The sequence below is a fragment of the Helobdella robusta genome (genome assembly GCF_000326865.2).
Source record: "Helobdella robusta unplaced genomic scaffold HELROscaffold_88, whole genome shotgun sequence".
Lineage (NCBI taxonomy): Eukaryota > Metazoa > Annelida > Clitellata > Rhynchobdellida > Glossiphoniidae > Helobdella > Helobdella robusta.
The window spans coordinates 447,890-470,181 of NW_008705503.1; the positions used below are offsets into that span (position 1 = coordinate 447,890).

Consider the following 22,292-nt stretch of genomic DNA (forward strand, 5'->3'; position numbering starts at 1 on the left):
TTCATTTGTCCAAACGTTCATCAACTTTACTTTTTCAAAATGGCAGCAATAATAAATTATCAAAAATAGAAAGAATGATAATAAAAATAATAATAACATTATTTTTCTTGTTGTAGATATTGTTATTATTATTAGTTATTGTTGTTGTTGTTGATGTTTTATTCGAAAGCAGCTCAGTCGTTAAAATAACATTATATATCTTACAAACATTACATCTCGTTACAATATATTACATAACAGTTCATCACATTGTACTACATTACATTACGTTTCATATTATTACATTATGAGATCTTTTTAAAAAGCGCTTACAAACTTCTGCATTGTAGTGCATTACATAGCATTAAATTACTATAACAATTGTGTGTGTGTGTGCGTGTGCGTGTGTGTGCGTGTGTGCGTGTGTGTGTGTGTGCGTGTGTGCGTGTGTGTGTGCGTGTGTGCGTGCGTGTGTGTTTTTAAATTAATGGCACGAATCTGAAACCCCCATCAGCTGTTGGTCGGAAGAAATTTGTCTTACGCGTGTGTGTGTTTGTGCGTGTGTGTGTGCTTGTGTGCATGTGTATGTGTGTCTGTATGAACCCATAATTGATTAGAACTATAAGGAAGTAATAATCAAATCCGGGTTCAGCTTTAATCTATGTTAAACGCTTCGCACAGACAGGTATTTTAACGCTCCATCCAAAATACCAAAATCCAAATGTGTGTATGTGTGTATATATGAGATTGAATTTAAAATGAAATCTCGTTGCATAATAGTAACTCGATTTAATTTTCACTTCAATTTTAAAATTGAAACTCCACCCCTCATTAATATTCAGTACTGGTGGCATTGTTCGCTATATGGACAGTCAATGTGGAATCAAGCGTCCCCCCACCCACATACATGTGCCTGCGTGGCTTATGTTATCAAAACTTTAAAATTGAAATATTGTTCGCAGAGTGCCAATCAAAGTGTCAATTAAATAATCTGACGGTCGTTGAATTCAGGGGTCCAGAGAACTTGACAACAATGCAAGACATACTGTTCACCACTTTTGATAACATTTATACGTGGTTGAATATTCGCGTAGTGAATGGCAGCGAGTTTTATTGGATTTCTGATGACAGTCCAGTTCCAAGTGATTTTTATGATCCGCCCTCCTCCCCTCTCTTTGGTCATGCATATTATGAAGCAGCGATCATGAAAGTGAAAGCAACTGGCTCGACAAATAGGATGTACTGTGTTTGCTTTAACGGTCAGTAGGCAGACTTTGATAACAATGTTTTTAAAAAATATTTAAGTTTTAAAAAAATAAATCACAGACACAACAGCAACGTCAACAGCTTTAGCAGTGACGTCAACAACTTCAGCAATGACATCAACAAATTCTGCTATGACATCAACAACTTTTGCAATGGCATCAGCAGCTACGACAAAATTTACTCAAACAACTACAACAGCCAAATCGAAAACAACTTTATCAGCAGCTACCACAACTGCCCCCAGTAAGATCTACACCAACATCCTCTTCCTTTTCCTCATCTTCCTCACCTTCTACCCAATCGCCACCATCAACCCGTGAAAATATGGGGCTGTAGGGGCAGCATATCAGCAGTTGCGGACCCACCGGAATTGTGTGGTGGGGTCAGAAATTCAAAATTTTAATGACATTTTTTATGATCATTTTATTTGGCTATATTTCATAATTTGGTTCTCCACTGTCCTTCATTATTTATCTGTGCACCATTTTAATAAGATTTTAAAACATTAAGAAAAAATATATGTGTGTGTGTGTGTTTGTATGTGTACTGTGTGTATGTGTATTGTGTGTATGTGTGTTTGTTTTTTACATGTTATGTAAAAAATGATAATATGTTAGATGTTTTATAAAAACAATTTTAACATATATCTGTGAGCGTTTTTGTGTGCCTGTGTATGTTCGGTTTTGTGTGTGTTTGTGTATGTGTGAGTATGTGTGTTTGTGTGTGTTTGTATGTTTGTGTTGGTGTGAACTACTACTACTACTACTACTACTACTACTACTACTACTACTACTACTGCTACTAAATCGTCAACGTTATGACATTAATTAACGTATTTGTAACATGAAATAACATTAATTAACATTTTTAGAAAGTTAAATAACATTTTATAACTTTATATGATATTTTTGTAACATTATATGTAACATCCATAAAATCAAATTACAAACTCATAACATAGAATAACTTTTTAGACAACAAATAACACGAAAATCTGAACTAATGTTTTTCTTCACAGCATCTTACGAAATGTTCTCCAACTTCCAACCTGTCAATTGCTGGATCAAACTTCTCTGCATCAACCAGTCTTAAACTGCTAGGTGATCCTCCCGATTCGTCTCCAGCTTCCAAAGCTCACACTTCTGCTCTCACCCAAATATGTAATTACCTTGTTTGGTCAATTTACCACATTCGACCTTTTCTCAGAGTTGAAATGGCCTCCTCGCTTTCTTGTATTATCTCGCCTTGACTTATATGTAGCACCGGCGTATCCAATTTCCTCTCTTCAGCTCATTCAAAACAGACTAGCCAAACTTGTTTTAGAATGACCTCGTTTGACTTCCAGTTCATCATCTCTGGCTCAGCTGCACTGGCTGCCGATACATCATCGTATCAAATATAAAATTGCGTCATCACATATAAACATTCAACACATTTCAACCACCATATCTTTAAAAATTCATTTGCTTCCGCTTATCTGTAAACCATCACCTTCTTCTGCCGCCATCTCAGCAAATATCATTGCAAATCAATTAATCAGCTCTTGCCAATAAAGACTTTTTATATTGCTTTTAATAACTTTATATAACATTCATAACATCAAATAACATGCTTATATCATCAAATAACATTTATAGCTTGCTTTTAACATTGAGTAAAACTCATCACATCAAATAACATGCTTGCAACATTAATTAACTTTAATTTGTGGTGAGGATGTTATTGAGACATTCTTGGAAAATGAAAATGATTTCATAGTTCTATTGGTTAGTTATGAAGTTCAGAAGGATTTTATTGATTGGATGAGGAATTATTAATGGAGACGTCATTCGGTTGTCAGAGTGAATGGGCTTTGATCTAATGGTTTTGAAGTGACTAGGGTTGTGTCTCAGTGTAATGTGTTTGCACCTATGGACATAATTTGTTTATAATTAATGTTTAATTAACTATTTTTACATTTTTGTGTTATAATATTTTGGGTACGAACATATTAATTTTTGAATATGAGCCCATTATTTTCATTTTATGTTCTATGTTATGTAAGAACATCAAATGGCATGCTTAGAAGACTTATTGACATCTTTACATGTTTACAACATTAATTAACATACTTTATACCTCTATTGTGCAACAATTAATTGGTAAAAATGATAATACGCATGGTTCAAAAACGATTTTGTCTGGCTAATTATAACAATTTAACATTTTATTGAAAACTATTTCGCTAGATGATGGAAAAATAATTTTCTCTTAACATTATTTTTGTTGTTGCTAATGTTAACATTTATTTGGTTATAATCAAATTATTGAGATTTGTTTTAAAAGTTATTGATATATATATATATATATATATATATATATATATATATATATATATATATATATTTTAATCATATATTGAGATTTATTTTAAATGTTATTGAATGTTTATTTCTTAAAATTGACATCATCAAAATTTCGTGTTGTGTTTTTAACTTGATGTGAAAATAGAAGCTTGCCTGGTGGCCCCATGGAGAACATCCGAGCAACGCAAACATTCAAATCGATAACATTTTCAAAAGAGGACTTGACAGTTTTAAGTTGAAAAATTTGAAAAATTCAAGAGAAAAAATGCTATGGGCGAGCAGGCAGGGCGGATAAAACAAGGGCAGATGGGACTGCTTCTCCGGGGTCTTCCCAGAAGGGGCTTCCATAAAAAGGGGCATTTAAAGTCTGATTGAATATTGGTATAACATAGCAAGCATTAGTATACTTTTTAAGTCACAGACTCGAAAATTTCATTAGGATAAGCTGTCAATCAACTATTAAAACAATGACGAACATGCATATAATTGGCTGTAATTATCAACCAATTGGATTGGAAGAAGCATTTTAAAGCGGTTTCACTGCTTCCATAATATGCTCGTCAAATAACTAACCATCCCTTGTATGTTGTAAAGCAAGACTTGAATAATTGCACACACACACACGAGAATTGAACTATACTACTTAACCAGAGTGCATTTTATCTGCCGTTGTCTTCATCATTCCGCCATTGAGTTGTTGTGTTGATCTTTTGTATCTATAAGAAATTGATATGTTTTATGATTTCATTTGAATCAAACTCAAATAATTAAGTGATGCAATCACTTTTTCTTGCCCTGTCTTTCTATTTCTTTCTCTTTCTTCTTCTTTTCCTCTCTCTTTCTCTTTCTTGAATATTTTATTGTAAAATAACCAGAATTATTTGGTTCGAATTCGAGATAACTTCCTAACCGCTGAAAAATGCCAAATTTATTAAATTAAATAAACTTAAGATTCTATGGTGTAAGAAATATCTATGTACGAAAGTTTCAATATTTTGAAATGTAGAGAAAGAGATAAGAAAAAGAAGTAAGAGAGGTGAAATGATGATGTTAGTGAGAGTACGTATTAAATAAAATCATACTCTGATAACACCCAAACAATGAATTCTATATTTATAACAAAATTTTGATTGAAAAATTTGCTTTTTAATAATTGAAAATTTATATAGCGCCAGTTTACTAAAATTTCTTATGAATCTTATTTTGTCAATATGTTTTTAATTAAATAAATTTTAACAATTTTTTGAACTAATGATTTAAAAAAATTTTCAAATTCAATATCATTGATTAATTCTTTAATTTTACGTGAGTTGACAAGTTAGCACGGTTAGCATGCGCGTGCACATGTAAGTGTACCTTATGTGGTTTGGATGTGTGTGTGTGTGTGTGTGTGCAAGTACTTACATCTATTGTGTATAGTACATCTATTGTGGCAGAAAAGTTTGGCTATAAGAATTATAGAATGATATCTAAGCAGTCCAGAGGGCCACACAATGCAGAACAAAAAAACTTGTAACTGTTTCAGACAACCATCATTTTAATTATTACTTGGTAAGTTTTGAGAAAGATTTGAATCACACTTCTACGATACTATATTTTCACTTCTCAGGTTTCTGGTCACTAGAGTTAGGCTATTATTTAATGTAATAATTGAACGGAACACAAAGCTATCCAGGGAAAGTTTATTTATTAAAATGTTATCATTAAAGTTAACAATATCATCGTCGATTCTACCAATATACTGAAAGTTTACCCTGTTAAAATTATCTTTATAGATTAATTAATAATTATTGATATATATATATATATATATATATATTTATTAATAAACAAACTTCAAATAAGTTATCTAGATCAAAAGAGGGCAAACATTTTGCTGTGAGGGCCGCATATGTACTTTAATAGCAAATGTTTTCGACCCGGGGGAGAATTTTTTTAAGGTTTGTGGCTCCTTTTTCGGGTAATAATGTCTGGTTGACGACCTTTTTTATGCCCACCCCTGATCTAGATATCAATAGCACACACACACACGCACGCACACACACACGCACACTCACACACACAACGCATTATTAACACAAAATACTAAAAAATAAGTTATTGCTCATTATTATTGGTATAATTATCATATTTATCATTATTATTATTAGTAGTAATAGTAGTAGTAGTATCATTATTGTTACCATAACGAACAACACGGTATTGATGTTCAGTTGTTTTGCTTGGATCAGCATACTCATACGCAGCGTCTCTTTCGTTGTTGTTGCTACTGAGAGTTATACTTGGTTGGTTGTTGCAACCAACGTTGAAGTAGTTGTCGTTGTTGTCATTGTACAAAGTTGATCTAAATGTTCTGTTTAAGACAGGTTTTTGAGATTTTTGGCAGAGGGTTCTGTGAAGAGCAATCGAAATTTACTTCAATACTCAAAATTTGGTTGTGGTACTTCAAGTTCCTACTGAGAAAACAAATATCTCATTAATATTTTTAAACCTTCTTTATAGAAATGTTTTTAAATAAGCTGAAAATGTTTTAATTTTAACATATTCAATGCTGTCAAACGTACTAAAACTGTCATATCTTAAAACAAGAGTGCTTATAATTATCAGCTAATAATTGATTGATAGATTAATGAATCGATTAATTTATATCGCCAGTGATTATTTTTACACGGTTACAAACATATTCAAGAAATAACAATATAAAACCCATCTTAAAATTTACTAATTCAATCATTAGCTAGAGTTTCACTTCTAATAATTCAATAATTAAAGTTATTTTAATAATAAATTACAAAAATAAATTTCTTTTCAACCGTAAAAAATCTTACAGCTTATCCTTGTGATGCAGCAGCACTGAGCCAACGAATAAGATGATGAAGAGAATGGCTAGCGACCAACCAATCGCAAGCGCCACAGTGGTCGACGACGACGACGATGGTGGTATTGGTGGTGATAATGATGACGACGATGATGGTGGTGTTAATAATGATGATGATGATGATGAATTTGTTGGAAATGGAGAAAACGCTGTAGGGGATGGAGTGACTGAACAAGGATGACGAAATTGAAAAATTGTTTAATTTAAAATTATTTAATCAAAATTAAAAATAACATCCTTTCATATTAGGATGATTTTTTTAAATCAACAATAACGTATAATGTATAGTAAATTTAAATTGGATGACTAGATGGTGTATTGGTTAAGGCGCCTGGTCCTAAAGCTGCAGTAACCGGGTTCAAACGCGGAGTGACCCCCGCATATTACATGCCATTATGTGCACTGTTCTAACAGTTAACTAAAGCATAATTAGCAGTAGTGATTACTAGAGATTGAAATAAAGGGAAACATTTTACTAGCCTTCACTATAGCAAACATATTTGAACATGTCAGTAGCTGAACTCTGTTCATTCCAGTAACTTTTCTCCAAATCAGCCCCTACGTACATCGTTAAAGCCACTGTGTCAGTCTTCAAAGATGTTTTGTTATCAAGAAATAAGTACTTAGTCAGTTTGGAGTTATCCGATACCCAATATAAACTATCTCCATTCCTGTATATGTTCAACCATATTTCTTGTCCAACTATATTAAAGTCCCACAATTTATTGACGCTATAGAGTTGGGATAAAATTTCAGGAGTTTTATACTCATAAAGTTTCATGTTGTTTAGTGTACAAAATGTTTTGGCCGTTGCCAAATCGTTGACGATGTTGTTGTACGCGAAACAGTAACTTGTACTACACGGGCTGGTTGTACATGATGCTGAGTGGAATGTTCCAATTGAAGATAGCACTTGGTGTTTAAAAAAAATTTTTTAAGATATCTATCTACCTGAGGTTTTTTATAAGGTATTTATAACATTTTTTGAGATATTTATCTGTTGCGAAGATAAGGAATATATCTCAAACTGTTTATACAAATATAAAATGATCAGCACTTAAAAAAAGGCGGTTAATAACTCGAAAAATAATAGATAACTTATGATATAAGTTCGCAAATGGTGAATTAGTAAAATAAATTTAATGGTTTTATGCAATGGGTATGCAATAGATTAGATACAGTTCTCAATTTAGATAGATTTTTTTTTATTTATTATTGATTAGATTAAAACAGATTAGATACAACTCTCAATTTTGATGGATTAGATACAATTTTCAATTTAGATTGAATAGATACAATTCTTAATTTAGATAGATTGGATACAATTTTCAAATGATGAAAGAGTTAGGAAGTATTTTATATCTATTGATTCTAGATTGACAGTTACTTTCACAAATCCAGTACTAACGAAAAAAACGACTGATAATTTGTCAAAAAATTATTTTAGCATCAATTAAAGATAACAAATTTTAGTTTAAAATAATTAAATTAAAGAAATAAAATCTTCACAATGAACTGCATACAGACGGAAGATAAAATCTTACCATATATGATTGCACGGAACATTGCTAAACGAAAAGAACAAACAAATTATCTAGCTTCTTAGTTTGACACACCTCTCTCCCTTGAATAAAGTTCCTCACTTAAACAGTTAAAACAACTGCAAAGTTGTTATTACAAAAACTATCGAGCCGTACAAGCATGTGTTGATACTTGCAAAACGCGCATGCATACGTATACACATACATTTGGAATTAAACTATTAAACTCAATATCATATTGTTGATACCTTAGCTAGCTGTTTATGTTTTCAAGCTTTCATAGTTTTTAGGAACTCAGAGAAAGGAAGAGAGAGAGAGAGAGAGAGAGAGAGAGAGAGAGAGAGAGAGAGAGAAAGAGAGAGAGGGAACAAGAACGAGAGAGAGAAAGAGAAAAAAGGAGAGAAACAAAGAGAAAAAGTGAGAGAGAGAGAGAGAAAAGAAAAACGAGAAAAAGAAGATAAGGATGATGGTGAGAGTAACTGAATAACTTTATATTTTCTTCTGCTCTTTTAATCTAACCTAAACAATCAATTGCTTTCGTTCTGTTTGTACGGCACGTACGTAAACACTTTACATGAACTTGTAAGTGAATAAGATATAAATAGATATATAGAGGAAAATATATCTTCATTTTGTCAAAATATTTTTTATATAGAAACATTTCCGTAGCGCCTAATCAGGATAAACATTTGATTTCAAAAATTAAGAGGACACAAAAAAAATTGAAATATGTTATATTAATGAAATTGTGTCCCTAAATTAAGACGTGTAAACGCTCCAGAGGGCAAACACTTCAGAGGGCAAACATTCCAGAGGGCAAACATTCCAGAAGGCAAACATTCCATGTTATATGGCGTTGCTATCCTTTTGTCACCTTTGAAACCTTCCTCACTTTTTGATTTCCAAGACGAACATTATGGTAGAGGTGATCGTCGTCGGTATTTCCAACGCTGGTCAACTCGTAGACATTTTCTTCATCAACAAAGCTTCCAGATTTGATGTCAACATTGATGTAAACATTGTTGTCAACATTGTTGTCAACATTGTTGTCAACATTGTTGTCAATATTGTTGTCAACATTGTTGTCAACATTGTTATCAACATTGTTGTCGACAATGTGTTCCAAGTTTTCCGTATTTGCGAGCGTGGAGTTTGAACGATTTTTCAGTCCCAAGTTAATTTTCCAACTTAAAAACCTGTGTGTGTTAGTGTGTTTGTTTGTATGTGTGTGTGTGTGTGGCGTGTGTAAATACAGACATACATCTAATTACAATTTAATCTTTCATGGAAATACTTCAACAACTTTTTCAATTTTAAACAATTTGTATATAAAAATACGCTCCAAATAAACAAAGCTGAATAATATTACATGAAAATAACATGGCTGCATGTCAATGAAACACAATTGGTCGTATTTTTCATATTAAATTATTATTAATCTAAATTAATATTAATCTTAAGTAAATTTTAAATTTATGAACGAAAACATATTTTTCTTACGTAATATTTTTTTTATAGTTGACCAAAATGATGATGAGGATGGCAGCCAGCGACAGTGAAGCTATGATCCATCCAAATACAAGGGCAACCAAAATCGATGGTGGTGTTGAGAATGATGATGGTGGTGATGGTGGTGGTGATGATGGTGGTGGTAGTGGTGATAATGATGGTGAGGATGATGATGACGATGATGATGACGATGATGGTGACGATGATGATGACGATGATGATGACGATGATGGTGACGATGATGATGATGATGGTGGTGGTGATGATGATAGTGTTGAAGAGGGTGATGTTGGATTATTAATTACATTTTGGGCTATTGACTTTGTTATGATTCCTTGGGCTGAAAAATTTTAAATTAAAATCATTAAAACTTTTCAAAATAAATTATACAATTCACATTTAAAATAATGCTCCACAAAAAGATAGTTATAGTTTTTACGATGTATGTATATTTTTGAAGAAAAAAAACATACACACACCACACACACACACACACACACACACACACCACATACACACACACAAACACACACTACTACACCAAACATACATACAATGATAATGAGACAGTTTTTAAAATTTATATGAGTGAAAAAAAACTGGTGAAAATTTCTAAAAACTCGAAACTCACTAGCCAGAATCAAAATAACGATCATTTTTGTTTATTAGAACATAAAAAAGCGTTCAAACGATTCGTGCTAAACTAAATTAAAACTACTAAAAAATCTTTCAAAGTGATGCCTTTTCTCCTTTTCTCTCTCTCTCTCTCTCTCTTTCTCTTCCTCTCTCTTATCATGTCATGTTTGTCTAAGATATTTGCAAACCAACCAGGATGTCAATAACGTAATTCGAATCATACTGCGTATGATATTTAATTCTTTACTTGTGTAAAAGTTTCTACTGTGTCGTAAATTCGTGTTGTCGATTAGCAATAAAAAAAAACTAAAGCTGCTAATTATTTCCAACGCTAATACCAACAGGTTATTTTAATACTAATGTAACAATTGAGGAAATAAAAATGGTAAAGTGGGGATGGCCAATTGCCAAGAATTTTGTCAAAAACTTAAACATTTTAAACTATGCTAGACGAACACATATTTCTAACCCGAAATTTCAATAATGGGCTTTATTAGGTTTTTTAATGGTGAATAATGATTTAATAATATGTATAATAATATAATATATATATAATAATATAATATATATACACAGACACACACACACATACACACATACTTTATATAAAATATAATAATATATAATAATAATAATAATAAAATTTAATTTCTGCAAAAGTGTTAAATTTATGTTCCACCTCGTGTTATATAATGTTAAACATCTTCATTTGTAACGTTACATTACTACTTAGACATTTTTATCGATCGAATTTACTAGAATTTACCAAATTATGACAAAATGTGAAATTTTTCTAGAAAAAGGCATGTAAAAGAAAGTTAATAATGAAAAAGACTGCTTGGAATTAATTCAATGTTTTAAGTTTTTTTAGTTAAAATACATAAACAACATTTATAAATTTAGGTGTGTGTGTGTGTGTGAGTGAGTGTGTCTGTGTGTGAGTGTGTGTGTCTATGTGTGTCTGTGTGTGTGTGTGTCTGTGTGCGGTGTTGTTGCCTATACTCATATTTGTGAGCCGTCAAACTAGGATGTTGGGGAATGTTTTATATATATTTTATATATTCTAATTACGCGGCATAGAAATTTGTGCATTGTTTAAACTTCAGTCATCATATTCAAATCATATTGCTAACAGCGTACAGCAGAAGCAATATACGGTACATTCATTTGTGTTTATACACAACACAAGCTGAGATTTTTAGCTCATGTGCTTATTTTTACAAGTGTATTGTTAAATTTTACTGTTTCAACTTACTAGGAAAATTATCTGATAGATTGCAATTTTTAAGATTCAATCTTCGATATTGTTTAAAAAGATTAATATTTTTATTAAAAAATCTTATCTGCTGCTGGGAAAATGAGGAATTTCATTTTTGGAATGTTACTTGGTGGGTTGAGAATCCTTTTTTTTAAATTTAGCATCATTTTTTGCTTTTTAACGTAATTTTTCTACAATATCATCATGAAATTGTTCAAGTCCGTTGTCTTTCACAAATTTTTAAAAATTTCTGATTTTATTTTGTGAAAAAAAACACTCAATACTAATCTTTATAAAATGTAACAATTTTTTATTTTCATATCATATCCCCTCGATTGCATTTAGCAGTTTTCAGATTTTTGGATCATTTCCAAACTTCCACGGCTGTTCTACATGAATTATGCTACGGTGGCTACTGTTTTAGTTATAATGGGATTCACGTCGGCTTATCAGAGGCTAAAACTAGCTGCTTATCATCACAGAAAATCCTTCTTGAAATAAGAAGCCCAGACATTCAGGATAACATTTACGATATTGTTAAAAATTTGAGCATTGATCCAGGCCAAGATATATGGTTGAACATAAATGTTGATAAGAACAAAAAATTATTTTGGGCATCTGACAATAAAGAAATTACAAAATATTTTTTTGCTGATAGCGAGTCAACTTTAAGAAATTTAAATAATAGCACTGTAGCTATCACAATATTAAGAGAATATGATATGGGGAAATACTATTGGAATGAGCAAAATCAAAAGGATAGACCTCTCAAATATATTTGTTATAACAAAAGTAAGTGTAAATTTTACTCACAGTTTTTTACATTGTTGTTTCAATCACATCTTAACATAAAATTTGAAAAAAAAATGTTTCAGCTTCCATTGAAACAAAATCTATCGACTTATCAACCCCTGCAAAATTTTTCGGTTATTTAAAGTTTGAGAATTTCATAAAAGTTCATGAAGATTTATTAAAAAAAAAAAACTATACAAATGAAAACTAATTCTAATAGTTTTAGAAAGTTCATTCAATAATTTTCAGCAGTCACATCATCATCAGTAGTAGTACCACCATTGGTGCAACAGAATCTGCAGCCGATGCCAGCAACAATAGCAGCTCCCTCCCAACAATATACATCGTCGTCATCACAATTCTCATCATCAAAATTCTCATCATCAAAATTCTCATCATCAACATCATCATTGTCATCATCATCGTCATCGTCACTTCAAACGGGTCTTGGTGCTGGTCTATCTTGCGGAATCCTTCTCATTGTCATAGTCGCTGTTGTCGTCATCTTGTGGAAGAAAGGGAAAATGTTGGTCTCAATTTTTTATGAGATTAAATTTGGGAATTTTTTTTTACCATCCGCAAACAAACAAAAATAATAAATAAAATTAAATAAATTAAAATTAAATAAATTTAAAATCAAATTAAATAAATTTGATTATAAAAAAATGAGAAAAGCATTCAAACCACTTAAAACAGAGACTGCGATAGGAAAAGACAGTCCTTCAAACGAATGCAACTCCCCCTCCCAGCCTCACTATCTCCACTCCCATCAACTTCCTCACCCTCACCATCGCGTTCATCATCATCTTCCCGCTTTCCTCACTACGCTCCGGTGGTCAAGCAGCTGTCTGGTAGCAGCGTCACCAGCAGCGGAGACACTGCTGTGGCGCTTCATTACGTCGAGTTGGACTTCAACAACCGCAACAATCAATACGCTGTTGCTAACTACAACCACGCTTTTGAAGGTGGCAACAACAACAGCAACAACAACACGAATAACATCAGCAACAACAACAACAACATCAACAATACTTACCAGTATGACAACAGAAACAACAACGTCAACATTCACAGTTACAGCAACGTTGATGTAATGAACATTTACAACAACAACCGAAATAATGATGATAGTTTTGGTAAGGCCTTCCAACAAACTGCTAACAATAACATCAACAACAATAACAACAATAACAAAAATAATAATAACTACTACAATTTGCGAAACAACAACAACGTAAAAAACACAATTGCTGGCCAGAACAAGCATCAAACTTTTTATCCGGAGTGACACCAACTACATCAACAACAACAACATCAACAACAACTACTACATCAACAACAACAACTACATCAACAGCAACAACAATTACATAAACAACGACAATAACATCAATAACAACAATAACATCAACAACAACAATTACATAAACAACAACAATAATAACATCAACAAGAGCAGTAACAACAACAACAACACCATAAACATCATCGCAACTTTAATGATATCAACAAAATTTTCAAGATACATAAACTAATAGACAATGACAACAACAACAACAACATTAACAACAATAACTGAGATAACATTAAAAAGAAATTACATACCATACATTTAATTATGAATTCAACATTTAATTGCAATTTTTATTAGCCAGATCCATTCTATTAAAACTGTTTAATAACACTCGGTTTAAACTATTCATCTTTTAATGTAGATAGACAACTTATATTTTCATTTATTTCTATTTATTATATATCTGTGCGTGCGCGCGTGTGTGTGTGCTGCATGTGTGTGTGTGTGCGTGCGTGTGTGTGATGGTTGTGTGTTTTTGGTTGTGTGTGTTAACGCATTTCGAACTATTTATGTTTCAATTATGTACCAATTTTTATTCTTCTCTTGTAGAAGTAGCTTCTTATATGATCAACGATTATTTATTTTTACATATACTTTCTTTAATTTTAGACAAGGGGTGGGCAAACATTTTGCCGTGATGGCCGCATTGAAAACCATTTTATCTTTGAAGGGCCGCATAGTACTTAAATAGCAAATTTTTTCGACCCGGGAAAGAATTTTGTTAAGATTTGTGGGTCCTTTTTTTGGCGAACAAGGCCCCGCGGGCCCTGCATAAAGTAGCCTCGCGGGCCGTAGTTCGCCCACCCATGTGTTAGTTCAATCTCTAGAGGAATCATGAATGATATCATTGCGTAAGATTCTTTCTAGTACGCTATTTTGATTATCTTCTTTTTTGAATATTTTCCAGAAATAAAAGTTAATTTTTAAAAATGTTAAATGTGTTTTATGTTTTTTCTTTATTATTATGATAAATATATAAAAATCATGAAATCACACATATAAGTATCAATTTTAAATTTAATCGTAGTAGTAGTTAATAATAGTAGTAGTAGTAGTAGTAGTAGTAGTAGTAGTAGTAGTAGTAGTAGTAGTAGTAGTAGTAGTAGTAGTAGTAGTAGTAGTAGTAGTAGTAGTAGTAGTAGTAGTAGTAGTAGCAGTAATAGTAGTAGTAGTAGTAGTAGTAGTAGTAGTAGTAGTAGTAGTAGTAGTAGTAGTAGTAGTGGTAGTAGTAGTAGTAGTAGTAGTAGTAGTAGTAGTAGTGGTAGTAGTAGTAGTAGCAGTAATAGTAGTAGTAGTAGTAGTAGTGGTAGTAGTAGTAGTAGTAGTAGTAGTGGTAGTAGTAGTAGTAGTAGTAGTAGTAGTAGTAGTAGTGGTAGTAGTAGTACAAATTAAATAATTAATCTTGGTATTATTTTTTCAACGTGTTAACGTACTTCCCAAGCAGTTCCAACCAAATATAGAACTCATTGTTCAGCTTTCATGGTGGAATTATTATAAATCTAAAATTAACTCTGGTGAGATCACACCACGTTTTTTACAACACACACACACGAACGCACACACACACACACACACACACACACACACACATGCACACACACACATACAATGCACACATACACACAGTGTATATTCCTAGTTAATATATGTGTTTTTGTGTTGTAACATGTGTGTTTGTGTGACTGAGTTTTAACAAAAAAAAAAGAAGAAAACCGCTTTATTGATTAATACTATTAACAAATATAACAATAAAAATAACGACATCTGTGTTATAACTCAAATGAATCAAGGCGAAAATATGTATATTGATAAGTTTACACATGTGAATAATGATCAACTTTGGAATGATAAACATTTATTTCTCAGCATAACTTCCTTAATGTCGACATGTGTGTACGCGCGCAATTACACATATAAATTAATAGAAGATAGCACACTGGATTGTGTGTGGTTGTATACTACTCTCACACACACACAACACACACACACACACACACACACACACGCTTAAATCATCAGTAATTACTTTTTTTTATTATTATTTACTTTATTCTAACTTATTTCATTTTTTTTTCAACATTTTTCTTCCTCGCTTTTTGTATTTATTTACTCACTTATATGTTTAATTTTGCACTACTGCCTCTCGTGTTGTTACAGTTTCTGCGTCTGTCAGATCCTGATTTTTAAAGAATAATAATAAAAAAAAAACAAAAATGATTGTATATGTGCTATGTGTTAATATGTTTGTACGATTCAGGTATAAATTTACAAAGTTCGTGCAATGATTTACGCACTGGTCTATTGGAAAAGGAATGGTTGAAAGTTTTGGAAACGTATGACATCCATAAACGAATGAATAGCATCACCCAATTATTTAATCCAGCCAATCGCGTTTATATTTTACTGGCAAGTGAAATCTTAGTGCTATTATTATTTTTAGGACAATTATTTTCAATAATTTTGTTATTATTATTTTATTATTTATAATATTTTAATTATTAATATTAGTCGCAAAATTTAAAACGCGGTATGGACAAAGTCACCTATATACATGTACATCAAAAATTCGTCTAACATAATATTGCGTTGCCTGCTGGGGTATTGTGAAGCTTTCGTAGTGTTGTAGCTCTCAACTCTCTCCCCCTCTCCTCTCTTCTTTCTCCTCCCTCTCTCTCTCACTCTCTATCACTCTCTATCTCTCCCAGTATGCGAGTGAATGTGTGTGTCTAGATTGTATACGAATGTATTTGTCTATATCCGTGTGTATGTGCAGTGTATGTGTGTTTAAAATTGAGCTTAAGTGAAATTAAATGTTTGTAAGTTTATGTATGTCTTTGTTTGTGTGTGTGTGTGTGTGCAAATATTCGTGTTTGTATGTGTTTAAGTATGTTTGTGTGTGTGTGTGTGTGTTGTGTGTGTGTGAGAGAGTGTGTGTGTTGTGTGTGTGTGTGTTGTGTGTTTGTGAGAGAGTGTGTGTGTTTACACGTGTGCGTATATTGTGCACATTTGTATAATGTAAATGGCAAGCAATTCAGTCAGCACTGTTTATTAGGAAGTCATCGCAATAGAATTCTGTGTACGTTACATACATTCATGTTAAATATCATTTATATTAACATTACACACACACACAGACACACACACACACACATATATGTCTAGATTTCTGAAAAAGTTATTTTTCGATTAGATATCGATAATAAGCCAATCGCAAAGATGATAAACTCGTTCTTTTTCCTTATCCTTCTATCATTTATCACTAGTTTGTTATTGATTATGGTTCCATATAAGTCATATTTGTTATATTTATTCACAAATTCGTTCATTCATTCGTTCATTCGTTCGTTCGTTCGTTCAACCATTCATTCACTCCATCGTTTGTCCAATCATTGATTAATAATAATTGGAGTTTGGTGTATAATTAATTTGAAATTCATGGCTTTAAACATGAAATTTTTTAAATTTAAGAGATAAATATGGATCATATTATGCAAATATTTAACTTTATAAAATTTTCAGTGGCAGCTGGGGGGACGTTAGAGTCAACAGATTCAACTGAAACAACGACAACAACGACGACGACAACAACAACGACGACGACAACAACGACAACAACGACAACAACGACAACGACAACAACGACAACAACGACAACAACGACAACAACAACAACAACAGCAACTGGCTCAACAACACCAGCATCAACAACAACATTGACAAACATAGAATCAACAACACGATCATCATCAACAATACTTCCAACGACTGTCATCTCGACTTTAACAGTAACTGCAACATCATCATCAGCTGCAATTGTGTCATCATCATCATCATCATCACCAGAATTATCACCACCACCATCATCATCATTATCACTATCACAGCAACTAGCTATTGGCTTAGGAATTGGTCTACCATCATTAATCATCTTCATCATCATCGTCATCTTCATCATCGTCAGAAGAAGAAAAAATTTGTAAGTTTTTATACACACATAATTAATGACTATAATTATTTTAATAATGTATTATAATAAGTAATGTATATAATATAATAATATAATACAATAAATGATATATATATATATATATATATAATATAAAAATGTAATATAATATATTAAAAATAATTAATATTATAATTATTATACAATAATAAATTTTCGAAAAAGTCTAAAATGAAAAATGTGAGGAAAAAAATTACAAAAAATTAACCGCCATTTAATTTAAATTAGGGGAACGTCAGATTACGTAATGAATCATTACGCCCCGGTTGTCCAACTTCACAGAAAAAACAACAACAACAACGACAACAATGGTGACAACAACAACGACGATGGTGACAACAACAACAACAACAACGAGCCACTGAACTACGTGGTCTTGGACTTCCACAAAAAGAACATTAACAAGAATCGCATTCAAGACATCAATAGTGCCACTGAAAATGACTTCTACTTCAATTATCGTGACATTAACCAACAACAAAACCGCGATAACTACGGCTACAACAACAACCCTAGTGAGATCTATTTCAACGCTAATGAACTAAACACAAACACCAACAACAATAACAACAACAACAACGCAAGCAACATTAACAGCAATGGCAACAATGACGATGCTAATATTTATTTGAATAAAAATGAATTAAGTTCAACACGTAACACATTCAGTAAATACCACACCATATATCCTATTTAACCAGACTTTGTCATTATTTAAAGGGTTATAAAATTTGATTTGAAATAAAAGACACACACAAACACACACATACATACACACACACATACATACACACATACATACATAATGCATACACATACACATATACATTTTTTTTTCCAATCATTTATTTGGTAATCATACACACATACATACATAATGCACACACACACATATATATATATACTTACATACCTCCAACTTTTTTTTCTCATTCCTCTCCCTCTTCTCTCCCGAATTCCAACCTTTGACAACCTTTCCGAAAATTCCCATTCCATATTTTTTTAACTCATCTCCGCGTTTCCCCGCCATTCCTATCCATATTCCATTTCTCCCATTTTCAAAATTTCTGAATTTATATAAATACACGTCGACCACATGTGTACGGATATACATATATAAATATATATATATATATATATATATATATATATATATATATATATATATATACAGTATTGTTCCGTCTTTGTGCCTTTGTTTTTACGGCGACTTTGATTGTAACTTAATTAGAATTAAAGTTAATCATGTGTTTCTTTGTTGGAGGAATATTGGTATTATTTAGTTGACTAGTTATTGCATTGCTGATCGATTGAAAAGTTGGTGCCAAAAAGAGCTTTTCTGTACTATATATATATATATATATATATATATATATATATATATATATACTTATAAGTTTTTATTTTCGCACCTAGATGTCATTTTGCTCACATTCCAGTTTCCGCCTGTCAATCTCGATTCCCGAAATGCGATTCCATATTTTCTAAAATTCCCATTCCAGAAAATTAAGTTCAACCAATTCTCATGGGATTCCCACAATTCCCGTTCCCATGCTCATCTCTAATACACACACACATACATACACATATACATACACATACACACATACATACGCACATACATACACACATACATACACATATACATACACATACATACACACACGCTTGTTTTAATGTTATATTTTTTTATTGAATTGCTTGCTTTTTCAATTTCTATTAGTTTTGACAATTGATATTTTTCTCATGATTTTTAATAACCCTGTTAGATCATATTTATTGATGATTTGATTGTTTTAAATGTGATATTTTCAATAAAATTCGATTTATTCAAAATGAATTTGTGTTGAAATTAATTTGAAATTTCAGAAAATTACTATACTATAGTTAAAAAAGCTTAAAGGAAAAACAAATAATATACAAACATCTTAAAATCAGTTTTTATGAGTTAAAACACTAAAGCACACTCTGAAGAATTAAAATCTTCTTATGAAAATAGAGTCGACTCAGAGCCGTGTATATGTGTGTGTGTTTGTATGTATGTGTATATGTGCGTATGTATGTGTGTACGTATGTGGGTATATATATATATATATATATATGTATATATATATATATATATATATATATATGTGCATGTCTTATATTTCAAATCAAACTTTATATATATGCAAGTTTAAAGAATTATTTATTCGGTGCCTATAGAGTCATCTTATTACATACACATTCAAACATTAGCGAGTGTGCGAAACAATCTGGCACACCTACATATGCATGATAGATAGGGGTTATCTTGCATTTGAACCAGGTCAGTGTGGCTTATCTACCGGAAACTTCATCACTAAAATACTTTGAGTGTATCGTTTGGGTCTTTATTATGTGATAATTTGGATGGTCAACATCCATGTTGATGTTTAAGTGCCAAAAATTAGAATTGGTGACGGTAATAAAATGACGATCATGATTATGAACAATAATAATAATTACAACAACAACAACAACAACAACAACAACAACAACAACAACAACAATAATAATAATAATAATAATAATTATAATAATAATAATAATAATGAATGAACATTTCATGATCACGACTATAACATTATACTGTGTTCGTCTTCTATGTTTCAGGTTGCTACAACTTGCAAGAGCTGAACAATGAGAGGAGATTTAACGTAGGTACACTGCGTTTCTCTCTCTCTCTCTCTCTCTCTCTCTCTCTCTCTCTCTCTCTCTCTAGATTTATCTATATCTCTCTCTTTTTCTCTCTCTGAATTAATTTGTAGTTCTATGTATAAAACAGTATAATATCTTTCTCTTTTTCTTTCTTTCTCTCTCTCTCTCTCCCTCACTTTTTCTCTCAATTTTTCTCTTTACCTCTTTTCTTCTTCATTTTTTCCTTCTCTCTACAAATATATATACACGTACAACTACAATTTGCAATACTTACAAACAAGCGTCAAACTTGGCCAACGAGATCCATGCATTGTTGAGCTGTTTGAGAATATTCAACATGTCGAACATTTTTTTTATTCGTTCATTTAAACTTTCTTCAAACTGCATGTTTATTATATGGAATTAATTAGATGTTAACTTAAAAAGTATGTAATGCGTAAATCATTATCTATCTTTTTTAAAACGTGACTGGGTAGATTTTATTTTGAACGATATTTTTGCCTGACTCTTCTATCTGGTACCTATAAATGTGATGCTGATGAACTTTGCGGCATTCCAATCTGTTTATATCAGAGGGCTGTCATAGCTATGACGTCATCAACTATTAGAATGAAATCCACACGCACACCTTTTACAACACTACCAGCAACGTTAACATTTCTGCCATCACCACAAATACCAGCTTCACCAACAACAGATCCAACATTTTTACCATTTCAATCGGCAGCGACTACTCCTTCTCCGTCGGATCTGGGATTAAAATTAGGATTGGGCATCGGATTGTCACTTGGAGTTCTTCTCATCATCATTGTCGTCGTCGTAGCTATCCTAGTCATTTGGCTGCAGCGAAAGAAGTAACTACATATGTCTTTGATGAACTGTTTTTCATTTACAAGTTTGATCGTGTGATGAGCAGAACTGCTGGGAAAAACTACATGTATAACCAACAATGTATTGTATTGTATATGCAACAAGACTTGAAATAATTTTTTATTTTACACTTCTTAATGTATTAATTATTATTCCTCATTTCTTCTTTACTTAAAATACACAATGATATCCTTATCTCTAGTGACAATAGTAATCTTACTCTTCTTCTTGCTCTTGACTTTTCTTCAGCTTTTGACCATACTATTCTCTTGAGACTGCTGCATCTTTCTTTTAATATTACTGATTCTTGTCTATCTTGGTTTTCTTCTTATCTCTGTAATCGTTTTTCTTCTGTTGTTCTCAATAATTCTACTTCTAACTCCTCTACTCTTACTTTCGGGGTACCTCAGGGTTCTATCCTTGGCCCTCTTCTATTTATACTCTATACTTCTGAACTACCTCGTATTATTAATAACTTTTCTTTCTCTAGTCAACTATATGCTGATGATTCTTATATTTATACTTCTTTTCCTCCATCTAATCTCAATAGTGTTCTTCATAATTTATCTCTATGTCTTTCTTCGATTATCGCTTGGTCTGACTCTACGTGTCTTAAACTTAATCCTTCTAAGTTTGAATTAATTTGTTTTAATAAATCTAAACACTCTATTACTATTCCTCTTATTATCTTACCTGATTCTAAAACTCTTGATGTCTCTCATAAGTTTCGTAGTCTAGGTTTTATCTTTGATTCTACTATGTCTCTCTCTTCTCAGATTAATAGTGTTGCAAAAAGTTCTTACATTCATCTACGTAGAATAAAAAAACTTTTGCCTTTTCTTGATGTTCCTACTCTTCTCCTTCTTGTTACTTCGTTAGTCTTATCTAGGATTATTATTGTAACTCGCTCTACTATGGTCTTCCTGACTCTATACTCTATCCTTTAAGTAAAGCTTTTAACTCTGTTGCTCGTCTAGTTGCTCGTGCCCCTTTCTTTTCTCATATATCTCCATATCTTGTTCTCTTGCACTGGCTACCTATAAAATATAGAATAATTTTTAAAATTTGCACGTTCATGTATAAGTCTCAATCTAAATTATTTCCTAAGTATTTATCAGATATATTAATTGAACCTAAACGCCCCGGTTTACGATCGTCTTCTTCTTCTCGCTTTTTCTA

The 22,292-nt window shown here is 31.9% G+C and overlaps 5 protein-coding genes across 5 annotated transcripts in view; 3 read left to right on the forward strand and 2 right to left on the reverse strand.

The window, feature by feature from the left end:
- Positions 1-886: 886 nt before the first annotated feature.
- HELRODRAFT_182573 (hypothetical protein) lies at positions 887-2,494 on the forward strand (the record flags this gene model as incomplete). Its single annotated transcript, XM_009032820.1, has 4 exons — positions 887-1,242; positions 1,306-1,488; positions 1,582-1,627; positions 2,264-2,494. 4 exons carry the CDS (start codon positions 887-889, stop codon positions 2,492-2,494), a joined length of 816 nt encoding a protein of 271 aa, XP_009031068.1.
- Positions 2,495-3,858: 1,364 nt separating this feature from the next.
- On the reverse strand, positions 3,859-7,249 carry HELRODRAFT_182574 (hypothetical protein; the record flags this gene model as incomplete). The annotated part of the gene is made up of 6 exons (XM_009032821.1): positions 3,859-3,957; positions 4,164-4,168; positions 4,239-4,306; positions 4,375-4,502; positions 5,784-5,982; positions 6,975-7,249. The coding sequence occupies 6 exons, from the start codon at positions 7,247-7,249 to the stop codon at positions 3,859-3,861; spliced, it is 774 nt and encodes a 257-aa protein (XP_009031069.1).
- A 1,619-nt stretch (positions 7,250-8,868) lies between these two features.
- Positions 8,869-9,431, reverse strand: HELRODRAFT_182575 (hypothetical protein; the record flags this gene model as incomplete). The annotated part of the gene is made up of 2 exons (XM_009032822.1): positions 8,869-9,205; positions 9,379-9,431. 2 exons carry the CDS (start codon positions 9,429-9,431, stop codon positions 8,869-8,871), a joined length of 390 nt encoding a protein of 129 aa, XP_009031070.1.
- A 7,603-nt stretch (positions 9,432-17,034) lies between these two features.
- On the forward strand, positions 17,035-19,129 carry HELRODRAFT_182577 (hypothetical protein; the record flags this gene model as incomplete). The annotated part of the gene is made up of 3 exons (XM_009032823.1): positions 17,035-17,093; positions 17,793-18,079; positions 18,981-19,129. The coding sequence occupies 3 exons, from the start codon at positions 17,035-17,037 to the stop codon at positions 19,127-19,129; spliced, it is 495 nt and encodes a 164-aa protein (XP_009031071.1).
- Positions 19,130-19,838: 709 nt separating this feature from the next.
- Positions 19,839-22,292, forward strand: part of HELRODRAFT_182578 (hypothetical protein) — a gene marked incomplete at both ends in the record, with an annotated part of 3,535 nt that continues 1,081 nt past the window's right edge. The window contains 3 exons of the mRNA XM_009032824.1: positions 19,839-19,872; positions 20,199-20,246; positions 20,971-21,097. Of these exons, the coding sequence (XP_009031072.1) occupies positions 19,839-19,872; positions 20,199-20,246; positions 20,971-21,097 (209 nt within the window). The remainder of the gene's footprint in view (positions 19,873-20,198; positions 20,247-20,970; positions 21,098-22,292) is intronic.